Below are 17,331 nucleotides of genomic sequence, written 5' to 3' on the forward strand. Positions count from 1 at the left end.
AATGGCTATTTTTCCATTATCAGTTGTAAATTTGACTATTTTTTATTTTTTCCCGATTTTGATGACTAGGTTTAATGTATGGTGAAAGAAAAGATCACTAAGCTACCTCAAATACAAATGCTTATGCTAAATTATCGTAAAAATAATACGGTATAACACATTTTTTGGACTAGTCATTCAAAAATAGTCAGCGTTTATCAAGTCAATGAAAAATAGCCACTATTTTGCTGCAGCAGAGACCAGTCCAGCATAATATACTGGAGTACGGTGCACCTGTGTATGAACTCCAGCATATTATGCTGGACCAGTATACTTTGCTGGCTCCAGTATAATATACTGGAGACTGGAGCACCGGTGCTCCAAACTCCAGTATATTATGCTGGACCGGTATACTTGCTGGAACTCCAGTATATTATGCTGGAGTTAGGGGTGTACATAGGTCGGGTTGGTTCGGATTTTACAATTACCAAACCAAACCAATTGTGTCGGGTTATTAAATCTAAAGACCAAACCAAACCAATAAAACTCGAAATTTTCACTCTCGGTTTTTCTCGGTTTTTCGGGTTATTCGGATTTTTTTGGATTTTTTTCTGGTAAAATCTTCGTAGAACAAAACATATAAATTGTGCTCAAAATATTTCTTTAATCCTAGTAAAATACAATTATATAAAGTATTTTCCAAGAAAATAATACAAAATATGAGATGTGTCATGGCATTATCCTAAAATATTCAACAATAAAGACAATAAAATTATGTAATATAAGTATTGCTAATTAAAAAGTCATAATAAAAATAAACATAATCTAAAAGTACTAAGTCATGCTAAAATAAGTAAACTAATAAGGAAGTACTAATTACATGACTAAACGCTAAAGAAAAATAAAAATAGGTTATGCATTTTTATTTAAATTATTGCAAAACAAAAAGTAGATATTCAATACATTCCCGTTCGGAGTATTGAATTGAATGCCTTTTGTTAGCATTAGTATTGATTTGATTTTGGTTTGGGCTTTTGTTAGCATTATTTAATTTACTAATGTTAATGACTATAAAACTTATTGGAACATTCAAAAGTTCTAAGTCCAACCTTAAAATAATACCTTAAAAGATAAAATTATGAAAAATTTTAAGAAATATTTATAAACTACATCACAATAAATATATTTATGTATTAAATATATCTAAAATTTCTATATATGTAATTTCGGGTTGGTTTGGTTTCGGTTTGACTTTCTTTAGTTAAAACCAAACCAAACCAATTATGGTCGGATTTTTTTTTTCCAAGACCAAACCAAATCAAACCAAACCATAGTCGGGTTTTTTTCTCGGTTTGACTCGAATTATCGGGTTGGTGCGGTTTGTCGGTTTCCTTTGTACACCCTTAGCTAGAGTTCTAGTGTACTTATGCTGGAACTCCATCATGTTATGCTGGAGTTCCATCATATTATGCTGGAGTTACAGCATACTTATCCTGGAACTCCAGTATAATATGCTGGAGTTCAAGTATACTTATACTGGAACTTCAGCATAATATACTGGCGTATTTTCCGGGTTTTAAACAGTGTTTTTGCTCAGATTTATCTTTATATGAAAAGTGGCTAAATTTCGATTACTTTTGAAACTGGGCTATTTTTGAACGACCAGTTGTAAATCTGGCTATTTTTGAATTTAACCCTAAATTATCTATTCGTTTTACTTTATTTGACACTTTAATTAATCGTCTAAACAAGAATGTTATAATTTTATATTTTTTAAAAGAATTTTTTTTATATATACATAAATATTACAATATATTTTAGAGCACAAGTTCTCGAAGTTTTTCGTTTCTTGAATTTCGTACCGAATAACTTTGTGAAACAAAGTGGAACGAGGAGAGTTGCAAATAAATGTTAGGTACTCGTATATATAATTTTCTTTTCCGAAAAATAATAGGTGGTGTTTGTTTTGACTTTTTTCAAAACTGCATTTTCAAGGTCGATTCATAAGGGTTTTTTTTTTTTTTTTTTAATTGAGCTGTTTTATAAAAAAGAAAAAAGAACTCATTTTGAAGATTTCTGAACTCAATTAAAAAACTCCAAAAAACTAGATCAATAACCAATGGCGTGCAAGTCTTTACATATCTCTTGTGCCATTTGCTCTTTTTTCAAAGGACAAGATCAATGACCAATGGCGTGCATACATATCTACAAATTATTGAAAATTTTAAAATTTTTTATTCATTTTACATAAAATTAATGATTGTTTTTTTCTTCAAAATTAATAAATTCTGTTATCAACTTCAGTTAGATATTCATTCAAATCCACACCGTGTGAGGCGGTAAAGGTCAACAAACAATCATAATTTAGTAATTTTCTTTATCTTCTCCAATTTGATTTGTTTTTCTATTGCCTTGAATAATCAGCCTATATAAATCCTTATCAAATGGTGTAAACAATTATTATGACATGAGTTGTTAACGTTTTGCCACATCAATATAGTGGCCATGAATTATTGAGGCCCCAACAGGCAAAAAAAAAAAATCTGTGACATACTTATTATAATGTAATAGCATAATTCACTAGTGATATTGTCGTTTTGGGTCTAGATCTGCATGGCTTTTTACCAATTATAATCTTGATCTTTTCTTAGAATAAAAGGGAGAACATAACATGTTTTTCCTAATTCGTCGAGGTTATGGAGTGTACTAAAGAAATGTAATACAACAACAACAACTAAGTATAATCCCACTTAGTGGGGTCTGGGGAGGGTAGTGTGTACACAGACCTTACCCCTACCCTAGGGTAGAGAGACTGTTTCCAAATAGACCCCCGACATCCTTCCCTCCAAGAACTTCCCACCTTGCTCTTGGGGAGACTCGAACTCACAACCTCTCGATTGGAAGTGGGGGTTGCTTACCATCAGAGCAACCCCTCTTGTCTTTTACTAAAGAAATGTAATGTCTTTATTATATTGTTATCTACACAAGTTTATTAAGTGAGTGGCTTCTCATAGCTTCGTCACTACTTCGTCGAAGTTAGGCTCGACACTTACGAGTACATGAGGTCGGTTGTACTCATACTATATTATGTACTTCTTATGCAGATTTTGGTACCAGCCCAAGTTGTTCGTGAGGGGTAGCAGCTTGGACTTGCTTATTGGAGACTCGAGGTAGATTTGCTGGCGTCCGCAAACCTTGGAGTCCCCTTCAATTTTTCTATTTTACTGTTTCTTTTCATTCAGAACAGTTGTATTTCTTTCAGCTCTGTTTGTAGAAAATCTTAGAAACTCGTGAGTTGTGATTCCAAATCTGGTTCGTAGTAGATATTATGAGTAATTATGTTATTCCGCACTCGATTTTATTTCATTTTGTCTTAATTGACTTTATCTATTGAATTTGAATAATAATTGACTTAGCGACTCTCTAACATTGGCTTGCCTAGAAAGTGAAGTGGTAGGCACCATCATGGTTCCGAAAGTGGAAATTTCGGATCGTGACAGTCGGTCGTCCTCTCAACATTTCTGGCAGCTCCGCACGTTAGTAACACATTATCTTACACCGAGAGAGAAGAGCGAAGAGAGAGAAACCACTAATATTTAATTAAATTTTAGAATTAAATAAAAAAATTCATTTTATTTGATACTATTTTTTTATTAATTCGCCTAAAAAAGAATATCACATTTTTATATTTCTTTAATAAGAAGTTTTTATAAATACATAAATATAATGACATGTTTAAGAACACAAATTTTAAAAATATTTTTTCTTGAATTTCTTACGGGGTAACTTTGTGAAACAAAGTGGAACGAGGAGAGTTGCAAATAAATGTTTGGTAGTATATATCATTTTCTTTTCCTAAATAAAAATAGGTGGTGTTTGTTTTGACGTTTTCAAAACTGAGTTTACAAGCTCGATTCTTAAGTTTTTGAAAAGGAAAAAAACAACTGTTTGTTTGAGCTGTTTTATAAAAAAGAAAAAAAGAACTCATTTTGAAGATTTCTAAACTCAATTAAAAAAACTCCAAAAAAATAGATCAAGAACCAATGGCGTGCAAGTCTTTACATAATCTCTCTTATGCCATTTGCTTATTTTTCAAAGGACAAGATCAATGACCAATGGCGTGCATAAACATCTACAAATTATTGAAAACTTTAAAAACTTGTATTTATTTCACATTAACATAATGCTTGTTTTTTCTTCAAAATTAGTAAATAATACAATTCTTTTATCAACTTCCATTAGATATTCATTAGTCCACATCGTGTGAGGCGGTAACGGTCAACAAACAATCATAATTTATTAATTTTCTTTATCTTCTCCTATCTGATTTTTTTTTCTATTGCCTTTCATAAGATTATTAATTATGGAAATAGTTATACAGATCCTTATCAATCTCAATTCATGAAGAGGAACAGAGAAGAAATAGTGTAAACAATTATTATAACAGGAATTGTTAACGTTTTGCTACATCAATATAGTGGCCATGAATTATCGAGGCCCCAACAGCCAGCAAAAACCAAAATTTTTTTCAATGATGTACGCAGAATTTTGTGAAAATGGTGTTTGAATATTATTTCCATTCAATTTATATAAATTAGGATCTAGGATTGTGGGGAATTTAAAACTTTACTTTCTGTTATAATATAACATCACAACTCACCAGGGATAATGTTTGTTTTGAGTCTAAGTCTGTATTGCTTTAAAACGCGTTATTAGCGTCTAAGACTTGTTTATTTATATATGCGGTATCTATGTTTGCCCCATCACCTTCTCAAATATGTGGGATTCGCCTAAACTCATTTTGACCACTGAGTTTGTCCCACTATCGTTCAAGGTTGAACGAAGAGTGACTCCCAGCCCACTAGTGATATTGTCCGCTTTAAGCCTAGGTCCGCACGGTTTTAAAACGTATCACTAAGGTTAATGCTTGTTTACTTATATACCGAACATCTCTCTCGTATTTTGTCGATGTGAGATTATTATATTTTAATATTATTTTAAAATAAAATATCACTACACATATATTTAATGAATTTTTTCGACGAAGTAGTATCGAATGACACTACTGCTAATAAGGTGTCTTTGCTACTGGCAAAAAACACTATCATATTCTTGCACAACTTCACGTCCATAACTTTTTCACCAAAATTAGAGCTAAAAGCCTAAAATGTAAACGATATATTAATTATTATCCTCAATGACAAGGCAGGAAATAGCAAAAAGTCCATGTCTCACCAGCTTGCAAATCCTTCAATGGTAAATGATGGTGACTTCTACTAATTGATTAAGATCAATATTAACAAATTTAAATCAAATCATATGTAAATGACCCATGGTTTAGCAATTAAACTACTTGTTTATGTTCCTTGTACTAATCAAGACCCAATGCTAGGACTTCTTTATAGATTAGTTAATGCAAGGATTAGTAATATCATATCATCAACTTGACAAAGATCTTATATTTAATTACATACAAAGTAGTTGCACAATTTATTTACAATTGCAAACAAAACTATGTGGTATCCTTGGTGTCATACATGATGTTTTTTTTAAATAAAGTATCTTAAAAAGACCTTCAACTTCCTATCAAAATCAAGATTAATGAAACTAAACATGGATTTAAGTAACATAAAGTACAAATCAGAAAATTAAACCACTCTGCTATAGAATGACCCCAAGGGCCAACTAGGACTAAGTAAATTATTTTCATCTCCATGGCCAAGAAAAGATACCTTATCCCAAATTCATATTTCAGCAATATTCAATTCCATGCCAAAAATTAGCACTCATAATTAAAAAAAAGGTAGCCCGGTGTACAAAGCATCCTGTAGTTGCACAAGGTCGGGGAAATAGCGGCACCTCAGCGGGTTGTAGCAATCATAATGCACATACAAAATCTCCACTTGTATCAATTTCATCATCTAAAATAAGATACCTTATCTCAAATTCATATTTCAGCAATATCGGCTTCCATGCCAAAAGTAACACTCATAATAAAAAAAGACAGTCCAGTGCACAAAGCATTCTGCACGCACACATGGTCGGGGAAAAGGCCGCATCGGTGCACCCCAATAGTGTAGCACTTACAATGCACATACAAAATCTCCACTTGTATCTATTTCATCATCTAAATCAGCATCAGTATCAAAATCATCAAGTTCCATGCTAATACTGCTATTAACAAAAGGATCATCACTTTTAGATCCCACTGCTGGTGTTCTTGCTTCTTGAATTATAGCCAATGCTTCTTCAATACTTTGCAATGGTTTCTCTCCACCATTCATTTGTACTAAACTAGCTTCCTCTCCTTCCATAAATTCTTTACGCAAGTTCTTCAAAAACCAAGGATGCTTCTTTATTTCTTCGATCGTTATTCTCTACACGTATAATACTCGACGATTAGCTGGTGTTTTACAAGATAAAGAAAGGATAAAAGGCAGCCCGGTGCACTAAGCTCTCGCTATGCGCGGGGACTAGAGAAGGGCCGGACCACAAGGGTCTATTGTACGCAGCCTTACCCTGCATTTCTGCAAGAAGCTGTTTTCACGGCTTGAACCCGTGATGCAACTTTACTAGTTACGCCAAGGCTCCCTTCAAAATAAAGAAAGGATCAATGAGCAAAATCGAAACGATTAAGAACTAGAACTCCAACCTTCTCCGGATCAGCTACGAATATTCGAGATAAAAGATGATTACACTCCTTGGAAACTCGAACATAATAAGGGATTGAATACTGCACACTTAATATCCTCTGCCACAAAATGCAAAATCTTTGAGACAAAGAAAGCAAAACAAGAAGTCACATTATGAATTAAAAAATGAATCAGAAGTTTACTGTTATTGTTTTCTTGAAATTTCTTGGATCATCAGGATCTTCAAAAGGATAAGCTCCAACTAACATCACATATAATGTGACCCCACATGACCAAACATCTGCTATCTTCACATCAAAATACATATAAATCTTGAAGATTAGGTCAACAGATTAATACATTAATTGAAACTGTATTTTAAAGGTCATTGTTTGCTACTTGTTCCCTTATATCTCTACTTTGCCTTGAGCCGAGGGTCTATTGGAAACAACCTCCCTATCTTTATAAGGTAGGGGTAAGGACTGAATGCGCACTACCCTCCCAGACCCCATTTATGGGAACACTGCGTTCGTTGTTGTTGTTGTTGTTGTTTGTATTTTAAAGGTTATTATATCATACCTTTCCATCATATTCTTTTCTTGATAAGACTTCTGGCGCGATATAAGCCGGAGTTCCTACTGTAGATTTTGGTTGTGAATGCAATGCTGCTGACTAAACAACGAAATAACACCAGTCAGAAACTGAATTAAGAAATAAACCAATTCGACGATGGAATATAGTTGTGGTTTCATTGCCTTAGAATAGCCAAAATCGCATATTTTCAGACGTTGTGTAGAGCTACCATCTAATAATGTATTTTCAAGCTTAAGATCTCTGTGGCAGATTTGCTGCAACTCAAGAAAAATAATCACATCATAATCTCATAATCCAAGAGTAAGTTAATGTTCGAGGAATAAACCAATTCGAGATGAACTAAGATAGGCCTGTTTATACCATTGAGTGACAGTAACTGACTCCTGATATAAGTTGTTGAAAGAAAAACCTTCCCTGAAACAAAATAACCATAATTCGGACAAGATTAGAAATCACATCAGTTAACAATAATTTCAAGATTTATCTTATAAAATTTCTAACTGCTACGCGATTTGTTGAAACTGAAATCTTTGCAGCATTGACAATTACAAAAATAGAAAGAGATCTCTAAAATCTTGTGTTACCTCATCTTCACTGAATCTTCCAGCATTGCATATTCGTTCGAAAAGCTCTCCTCCCGAAGCATATTCCATAACTATGGCTAGATGAGCTGGGGTTAGCAATACCTGCACAATAATGAAAATTATTTTAGCGTTCAAATAACTATGGCTTCTAAAGTGTTGGTACTAAGGATGGCGTAAGATCAACAATAACAACAACAACAATTACTACTACTACGTCTCAGTCTCAAACAAGTCAGAGTCGGCAATATGAATCGTCATTGACCATGTTTTTTTTGTAAGATCAGTAACAAGAAAAAAAGAAGAATTTTTACCAATCATCAAGTATTAAAAGATAAGATGAAAAGGCAATTTGGTTAGAAATGTCTATTCATAACATGATTCCAAATTCCCAGTTAGTGGAAGACAAAGAAAATGAAAAAATTCAATTCCACCTTTCACTTTGTGAGGAAGAAACAGATTCAAGTGGAATAGATGTGCACAAAATACATATGGAATCTGATTCAAAGAGGCCATCTTTAACAAAGGTGTATTAAGAACAATTAACAGACATGTTTCTTGAAATGAAACCTTAAACACCAAGTAACTTTTGGGCTGGTCAATTATTGACTCAACCTATTTTGACCGGCCCAAAATCGGCCCACCCTGCTCATTTGACACCCCCCATTTACCTCTTTAAATCTAATGATATTTGGGTGCCTCAAAGACCTGTGATTCATGATTTCCCTTTGAACATGCTCATCAATCTGCAGAAATAACTCAAAGAAACCAAAAAAAAAAAAAATCAACACATTAATAGTAAGGAATCTTTTAAATGAACAAGATCAAAAACTCTGTTACAGCCTCATTATATGCACATATGTACTTGTTCAAAAGAAACTTGATAAGAAGAATGGAAGCCTTGGCGTAATGATAAAGTTATTGCCGCCATATGACCAGGAGGTCAAGTCGTGGAAACAACCTCTTGTACTGTGTACAATTGGCCCTTGTGGTCCGGCCCTTCCCCGGATCCCGCACATAACCGGAGCTTATTACACCAGACTGCTTTTTTTTTTAAACTTGATCATAAGAATTGGATGATAGAGAGAAGAAAACCAACCTTTTTGCCTCTTTCAATATACTTGACAGCAAAAAGCTCACCACTCCATTTATCTTTCACAAGTTTAGCCACACCAAAATTTCCAGAACCAATGTCTTTAACAATATCATACCTTTCCATTCTATATTTCAGCTTCAATACCTCAAATAACCATGCATGAGAAAGAAGAAAAAAACAAAAGGGTGTCTGTTTAATGTTATGTATATATATATATATATATATATATATATAGGCTAAAACTTAAAGATGTCAAGAAAAGAGCTATGTCAAGGGAAGAGCTGTAATTGAAGAAGCTGTCTAAATCTTGCTAACTGGAAAGAATGAAACTCTCTTTGTGATTTTGGTATTTCAAAAGACATTCTTTCTATATTTGAAAGGGGCATAAAATGGTGGGACCAGAGGCGCAACTAGGATTTCAAATTTATAGGTTCGAAATTCTAAGTATTTTAAGTTACTGAATTATAAATTATTAAATTATAAATAATCAATGAATTATTTGAACCAAAGCTTCTAGGTTCGCTAAACCATAGCCAGAACACTGGCTCCGCTCCTAGTGGGACCAATAGCGGAGTCAAAAATTCTAACCGAGAAAAAAAATGCAAGAAAATGTTGTTTTGCCAATAAACTAAAACTTTTTGGATTTATATATATATATATATATATATATATATATATATATATATATATATATATATATATGTGCATATAAAGCCAGGTAATTTTATTTGTATAATATAATTTTTCGACTAATAGAATTGATCGAATCCCTTTGGAGACATGTAGCTTTGTCCCTAAGTGGGACACCACTAATCTAACGGTTTGAAATTTGAGCATGGCTAAAACAAGTTGCACACCTAAACGTGGTACGTATAATTTAGAAAATTTTTATTTTGTGACTCACACAATCAATATTAGGTCCCAGAATTTTGTGGACCCAGATGTCTAAGATATGGGTCCACAAATATGTGAGATAAAAAGAAACCTTACACAATTAGTGTTAGTTGTGTGAGACACAAAATAAAATCACTCTATAATTTAGGTGTCCAAAACGAGAAAAAAAAAGAAAAAAACGAAAGAAGAAAATGTAAATACTACAACTTGGTACCTCTGTAGGCTCTACATGCATTATTTTTGGTTATGTGATCAACTCGTTTATTTGTCCTTACTGAAAGCTACTCGACAGAAAGAGATGTTAAAAAAAATTCACTTTTTCCTGAAAAATTTCCACCTTTTTTTAAAAAAAAAAAAAATTAATGTTTGACTATGAAAATTTTAAATTTCACTTGAAGTTGAACTTCAAATTTTTCGGAATTCGAAAAACTTCAAAAAACTATTTTTTAAAATTTTCACTATAAATCACTTACAAAATTTCAAGAACAGCTCCAAATTATATTCATGTCCAAATACGTCTCTAATTTTTAAATATCATTTTCACCGTTCTTATTTCCAAATGCCCACTAATTTTGGAGATTTTTGTGGAATGTTGAGCGATGTAAAATCTTCAAATTTAGAAAGAATCTTTAAGTTTTACAGTCTGAGGAAAATCATCCAAACTTATTTAAAAGAAAGAAAAAAAAAATATGTTTAGGAAGCTGCATTAATTTTTTTTTAAAAAGCTAAGGACCATAGACTTTTCACAATATATCCTTTATTTTGTTGGAGGTGAAGGTGACTTAGAAATTAGCATTGAACAAGTCTGGAAGTAGCATGGATTTTATCATTTTTTAAAAGGTCTCACTCCATTAATACTTATACTTTATGTTTGTTTTCTTTCTCGAATTATCAATGTGATACTTTTATTTGCGCACCTAATAATTTTTCTCTCAAACTAAGTTCTATGTGACCTATCACCAAACCTCCAGAACTAAGTTCCGCAAAGTCATTACAAAGATTTTTGGGCTAATCTAAGAGATTTAGGACTTGTTGGGCCATAATTTTTTTTTTCAATTTTTAATTTTTTTGGAATCAATGTTTGTCCATAAAATTTTCAAATTTCACTTGAAATTGAATTTCAGAATTTTTCAAAAATTTAAAAAACTTCAAAATGTTATTTTTTACAATTTTCACTTCAAATCACTCACAAAAATTCAAAAACAATTTCAAATTATATTCATGTCCATGCACAACTTTATTTTTCAAATGCCATTTTCACATTAATATTTTTTAATACATTTTTTCGGAATTTCACATTGTCATCCATATTGTCATGTATTTATGGATACTGAATCTCACGAATAAGCTTCTTTTGTTGCGTGTGCCTCTCAAGTTCGTGGTAAAGGCAGTAAGGCCTCACTTTTTTTTTTTTAATAAGATTAACACGTCTGAATCTGAATACACATATGAATATCAAAATGTATATTAAAATTAAGATATCTGAATCTGAATACACATCTGAATATTAAGATGTGTATTAAGATTGAATACTAAATGATTAAGACTATTTGATTTTTAACATCTGAATGTATAAAATTTATCTTTATTTGAAAATTTAAAAACATAAAATTCAAATGAAATACTAATTAATCTAAAATTCAATCAGTAAAATATATAGTTTTTTATAATACGATAGATGTTGATGGTGATGGCTTAAAGGTGAATGCCGATTAGAGACGGTGGTTGGTGATAGTTTTGGTTGATGGTGATGGTTCGGGGTAGTTTTGATTAAGTCTCTGTTATAGATCTTAATCATACAGACCTATTCAGACTCATTAAGTGGTTGTGAAGTAAAAAAAAAACACATTTAATGATTAAAATCTGAATAATTAAGATTCAGACTTTAAAAATAAACGCACTTAATATGTGAGATCTGAATAATTAAGATTCACACCTCCATTAAATACAAATAAATGAGGCCTAAGTCGGCTCCATGCCATCTGTCATATTTCTCTTATATAATACTTCAAATATTGAGCTTAGATAAATAAAACCAAAATTTGTTAAGTACTATGTTTATTTACCAAAAGGGACAGGACGGATGGCCAATTAATATAGTATTATTTTCTACTTCCGACCATTGATTCACGTGTGATATTTTTACATCATGCCGGCCTTTACCATTTAAAATTAAGAAAATAATATTTTTAGATTTCTTATGTATAAAAGATAAATTTTTTTTGTGTAAAAATAATTTTTTCATGTATAAAAAAAAAGTTAGGGTCATTAAACTAAAAACAAATTTCTAAAAAGCCAAAAAATCAGTTGACCTGATTTACGTGACAAGAGATAAAAGAGATTGGAGGTAGTATTATCTTATCCATAATCATTCAAAAGTTTCTACTTTCAATTGTCAAGAAATAGCTTACATTTTAGAGTAGAAAATTTTTAACATTTTTCAAACCATACTACTCCCTTCGTTTCAGTTTATGTAAACCTATTTCTCTTTTGGTCTGTTCCAAAAAGAATGATTCCTTTCTAAATTTTGAAATAATTTAGCTTGAACTTTCAATTCTACCCTTAATAAGAAATTTTTATAACCACACAAATACTCTGGATTCCTTTTTGACTTGTTTAGGACCATAAATTCAAAAAGTCTTCTTTTTTCTTAAACTACGTATCTAGTCAAACAAGTTAGTATAAATTGGAACGGAGAGAGTACTTTCCTTCCTCATGTTTTACTTTTCCTACACTCTAATAAATTACAAGGGCAGTCCGGTGCACAAATACTCTAGAGTCCGGTGCACTAAGCTTTTGCTATATGTGAGATTCGGAAAAGTACTGGACCACAAAGATCTCTTGTACACAGCCTTGGCTTGCATTCCTGCAATAAGTTATTTTCATGGCTCAAACCCGTGACCTTCTGATCACATGACAACAACTTTATCAGTTACCTTACTAGAGTAGTCACCTTAAAACACAAAAAAAAAAGAAGAAGCAAGAGCAGAGTTTCTGACAATACTGATTTAAATGAAAGAAATTGAGCTTTTTATCATTTAATATTAATTCTTCACTTAAATTCCATATTGTTTTTTTATTTAAACACTTAAATTTTGAGTCGCGGGATCAACCATTGATACTAGCAATAAGGTAGGTTGCCTACATTATACTCTTTTGGGATTCGATTCTTCTCCGTACCCTACATAAATGCGAGATGCTTTGTGCACCAAGCTGCAACTAATTTTGAAGCGTAATATATTGAACACTTTACATCGTTGAAAATTGTGCCTATTAAATCCTTCATTGACAGCCAATCAAAGAAATGAAATGCAACAACAACAGCGACTCAGAGAAATCTTACTAGTGGGGTCTAGGAAGAGTAGTGTATGCACAAGCATTACCCTTATCCGATGGAGTAGAGAGGCAATCAAAGAAATGAATCACGTAAAAATTAAATGCTTGTGACGTGTCCAAGAAATGAATAAAAAGGACACATCATATTCAAATTCATATGAATAATTTTGATCATTGTTCTTTGAATCAGCACACCTGTAACACCCTAGACTATAGACAGAGTCCCACATCGGCAAAACACAAGAGGGATGCTGAGTATATAAGTTAATAAGCCTTAGACTCTAATGACGTCCTAGGCTCAGAGCGGACAATATCACTAGCGGGTTGGGCTGTTATAGATGGTATCAGAGCCACTCTTGTGTCAGCCTTGCCGATGGTGGGTCAGATAAGAGTTCAACTGAGTTTAGGCAAATACCGGTTAGGCGGGGCAAACCTCACTGCTGAGTCTAGGCGAAGGTTAGGCGGGGCAAACCTCACTGCTGAGTCTAGGCGAATCCCATGCGGTGGGGCAAACTTCAGCGAGGACGCTGAGTGACAGAGTCCCACATCGGCAAAATACACGAGTGATGCTGGATATATAAGTTAACAAGTCTTAGACCCTAGTAATGCGTTTTAAATTCGTGAGGGCCTAGGCCCAGAGCGAACAATATCACTAACGGGCTGAGCTATTACAACACCTTTCTCCTATTCCTTAAGGAAATTCACAAACTATTGGACCAACACATTGGCCCCCTCCCCCTACAACCTCTGCGACAAATACATCAAAGAGGAAAACGACGTTGCCGTCACGAAAAAACCTCAAAGTTCTCTTTTTTATTTTTCGTCCAAAGTGAAGTGAACGATGGGAGAGGCAACAAATCAACATGGGGTTCAAGAAATTTATAGGAAACTGCTAGTTTTGTCCTTTTACTTCCCTCTAAAACTTTGGACAAATCATTGACCGACTTTTATTTTTATCTCCCACGCGATGTACTCTTATTGCGGCCCCATAAATCCAAACTCTCCGTGTAAGTCTGTAGGATTTACTAAAAGGGAACACTATTAGGATATTTTTATTTTCAATTTCAAAATTCATCCATTAAATCTTATTTAACTTCCCATGTTAAGATTCAGATACTAATTATGACTTTATCCTCAATATATTATTGTGGATTTAGAGTTGCCTCTACGGGTTCCCATACAGGGGTGAAGCTACATATATATCTTCGTTCAAAAAATTACAAGATGTATATAAGTAAAATATTATGTTTTAGAGGTATATAATACGTATTGAACATCCTTTTTGCCGAATTTTTTTCACTTCTCTTAAGTTTGAACACCCTTGAAAAAATTCTTGACTTCGCCACAGTTCACGTGAGCACAGTAACTTTTGCCCAATCCGTATTCATGTATTTATAAATTCATTAATATCTAAAAATATTTGATTGTGCATTCAGTTTTTATTATATATTAGTTGGAGGTCGCCGTACGAATTTATAAACTTTAAATCATGGACCCACCTCTGATCACTCAATCATTGGAAAGTTCTAAGGTTTTTAACTTACACAAAATTTTGTATAAATAGTATCGATATATTATACTTTGGTTTGTACGTAGACATGTCATGAATAGTTCTAAATTTTTACTTCCTATAGCAAATTAATAGGGTTGGCTTATTATTACATACTTACACATTAATTTTAGAAAAATATTATATAGTTTATATAGTTTATTTTTTCAAAAACTGGTGTTTGATCAGTGAACTACTTGATTGAAGATGTCTCTGATGGATTATTATATGCAGCGAAAGCAATCCCAGTATCAAAATCACATGTAATCTAGACTAGTATATACGGAGTTTCAGGGGTTACCTTTTGAATCGTGAACATATCTCTTCTATCACGTGAGCCTTCAGTTCCATAACTTCTCAACGGAATCTCCATTACCCGCACAATCGTGATCCTCGAACGTTCCAGGTCTTCTACTGTGTTATCCAAATAATACCCGGAAAACAACAATTTCGTGTGGGCAAAATTTCTAGGAAAATATGGCTGAAAATTTCGGCCACCATCACCCATTCCTCTAGGTGGAAAATCTTATGTATTTATAGCACAAGTTTTAAGGGTTAAAACTCTTTTCCCAAAACCTGTTGGGTTTTCATTTCCACCAGAAAAAGGATTCCTTTATTTCCTATTATTTAGGCACATCGGGGACCACCAAATTTAATTAACAAGGCTTCCAATTATGAAATTAATTTCTAATTTTCGAAACTAATATCAACCATAATTAATTATAAATTATTCCACTAAAATTTCGTAATTGCACTCCTTATTCAATTTCGAAATTCATGCATTAAATCTTATTTAACTCCCCATGTTAAGATTCAGATACTAGTCAATTAAATTAAATTACTGACAATTTAATTTATTGATTATTTCCTTTAGACTTTCGCTTAACTTATTTCATGTGTCGGACACAAAATCCACCGGTCGGGTTAACACATGAAAATTTATAAGCTTTCATAAAGGTGTATCATCAATCTCTAAACCGAGATATGGATTCTATCAACTAACTATTACTTCGCCAATGTACATTATTATTATCCAATTTACCAGGCATATTGACCCACAGAAGAATCTCGCCTTTTAATAAATCAAAACAATAATAATGTACACAACTAATAATAATTATATCAAGATTAAGAGTATAAGTACATTTAATGGCTAGAGAGTTTATTTTATTAAGTCAGTATGAAATACTTATCTCTACTTGGTCCGTTCAATACATACAAAATGTACTAGCACAAGAAGTTGAAATTAAACCATTCCCATAATCAAGATAAATTATATTTAATCTTGTGCTACAATCATCCATGATGGTTTGTCCAATTTCATCATTAGATTGTGAACTCAAACTTTATACTTATAAGAACCGATGATTTAATCTTCCGTGTATAAGTTAAACTCTATACACTAAATCATCTACTATATAAGCAAATGACACAGACTAATATATGATCTATTTAAAACTTTATTAAAATTGATAAATAATTATTCCATAATAAATACTATATTTAAACCAAATTCATAATTAATAGTATATATCCCAACAGTCTCCACCACATATTTTGAGAAATCAACTATATTATCCAAGCTGAAAAGAAAGAAAGTGTATTTAGGTTAGCAAGCCAGCTAGAAGCAGTATTTTGGATTGATCATTCCTTTTAGCATTTTCTAAATATGTTAGAAATTAAGATAAAAGATAGTGACACGTGTTAAACACTTAAGTAACGTCTGGTTGGTACCATTGGGAGAAATGTCCACATCAAACTTAATATTGTTAATCCTGTTATGATAAAAATCAAAATATGGTGGATGTTTACTCTTCCTCCATTATCATTCTCTCAAATGGTTAATGACATATTCAATGACATATTTTCTATGTTCAATGACATATTACATGACATATTTTCTTTACTTTTCATGCCTATATAAAGGCTTTGTAATAGATAGGAAAATACACACAATTTAAGAAGAAAATCTCTTCCTTTCTCTCTATCTCTATTTCTTGTTCATGTTTTACTAAATTGTCTTTATTTCTTGTTCATGTGTTACTAAATTGCTTTTATTTCATAACACGTTATCAGCACGAGTCTCTAACCAATTGTATATATATATCTACAAAAATTTTCCTACATCCAGAAAGATTACAATTTGAAGCCATACATATCATCACATGGTTAAATGTAAAGAGAAACTGCATATGATAAGTAATGAAATGTAAGAAGGTATGATTATCTTATACTTGTCATTCCTTTAAAATCCCATATGCACACAACTTCGTACTACACCTATATTGTATAAGAACATATTAATATTACATCTTTTATATCACATGAATGGAATAAAATTTTCGAAGTTCTATATGTTAAAATCATAGTAGCAGTTAATTGTTGATATGATGCATGTCATGGTAACCAAGGATATTTTATATAAATTGTCTTATACATATTTATGTGTTAACTATCTTCAATCTGTCCTGCCGCTTTTAACATTTTCTTTTACTTGGATGAATATTTTTTTTCCTTTTGGATTTTTACACTTGCATATAGTACCAAAAAAAAGGAATAAAAAATAAAATAAAATTGGTCATACTGATTAAAAGCATAAATCATCTTGAAGAAAACAAGAAATACTTCACATCTTTATCTAGGTTGATTAATTACTTCTTTGAAGTTTGG

The 17,331-nt window shown here is 32.2% G+C and overlaps 1 protein-coding gene across 2 annotated transcripts; it reads right to left on the reverse strand.

The window, feature by feature from the left end:
* Positions 1-5,696: 5,696 nt before the first annotated feature.
* LOC107766134 (serine/threonine-protein kinase SAPK2) lies at positions 5,697-9,227 on the reverse strand. Of its 2 annotated transcripts, none has more exons than XM_016584876.2 (9): positions 8,886-9,227; positions 8,458-8,532; positions 7,790-7,891; positions 7,566-7,619; positions 7,367-7,459; positions 7,191-7,283; positions 6,815-6,919; positions 6,632-6,730; positions 5,697-6,356 (listed from the first exon to the last, which is right to left on the reverse strand). In XM_016584876.2, the coding sequence occupies exons 1-9, from the start codon at positions 9,003-9,005 to the stop codon at positions 6,063-6,065; spliced, it is 1,035 nt and encodes a 344-aa protein (XP_016440362.1). In that variant the 5' UTR covers positions 9,006-9,227; the 3' UTR covers positions 5,697-6,062. The 2 variants fall into 2 exon arrangements, with proteins under 2 accessions (XP_016440362.1, XP_016440361.1); XM_016584875.2 differs by having other exon boundaries at positions 8,458-8,544; positions 8,886-9,136.
* Between the last annotated feature and the right edge of the window lie 8,104 nt (positions 9,228-17,331).

This window comes from Nicotiana tabacum, chromosome 16, assembly GCF_000715075.1.
Source record: "Nicotiana tabacum cultivar K326 chromosome 16, ASM71507v2, whole genome shotgun sequence".
In the NCBI taxonomy this organism is placed as follows: Eukaryota; Viridiplantae; Streptophyta; class Magnoliopsida; order Solanales; family Solanaceae; genus Nicotiana; species Nicotiana tabacum.

Coding starts and splice junctions, on each gene's coding strand:
- LOC107766134 (XM_016584875.2), bottom strand. CDS start 9,005: ATGGAAAGGTATGATATTGTTAAAGACATTGGTTCTGGAAATTTTGGT. Junction 7,460..7,565: donor TCAGTTACTGTCACTCAATG/GTATAAACAGGC, acceptor CTTGAGTTGCAG/CAAATCTGCCACAGAGATCT. Junction 6,920..7,190: donor GAAAAGAATATGATGGAAAG/GTATGATATAAT, acceptor TTTGATGTGAAG/ATAGCAGATGTTTGGTCATG.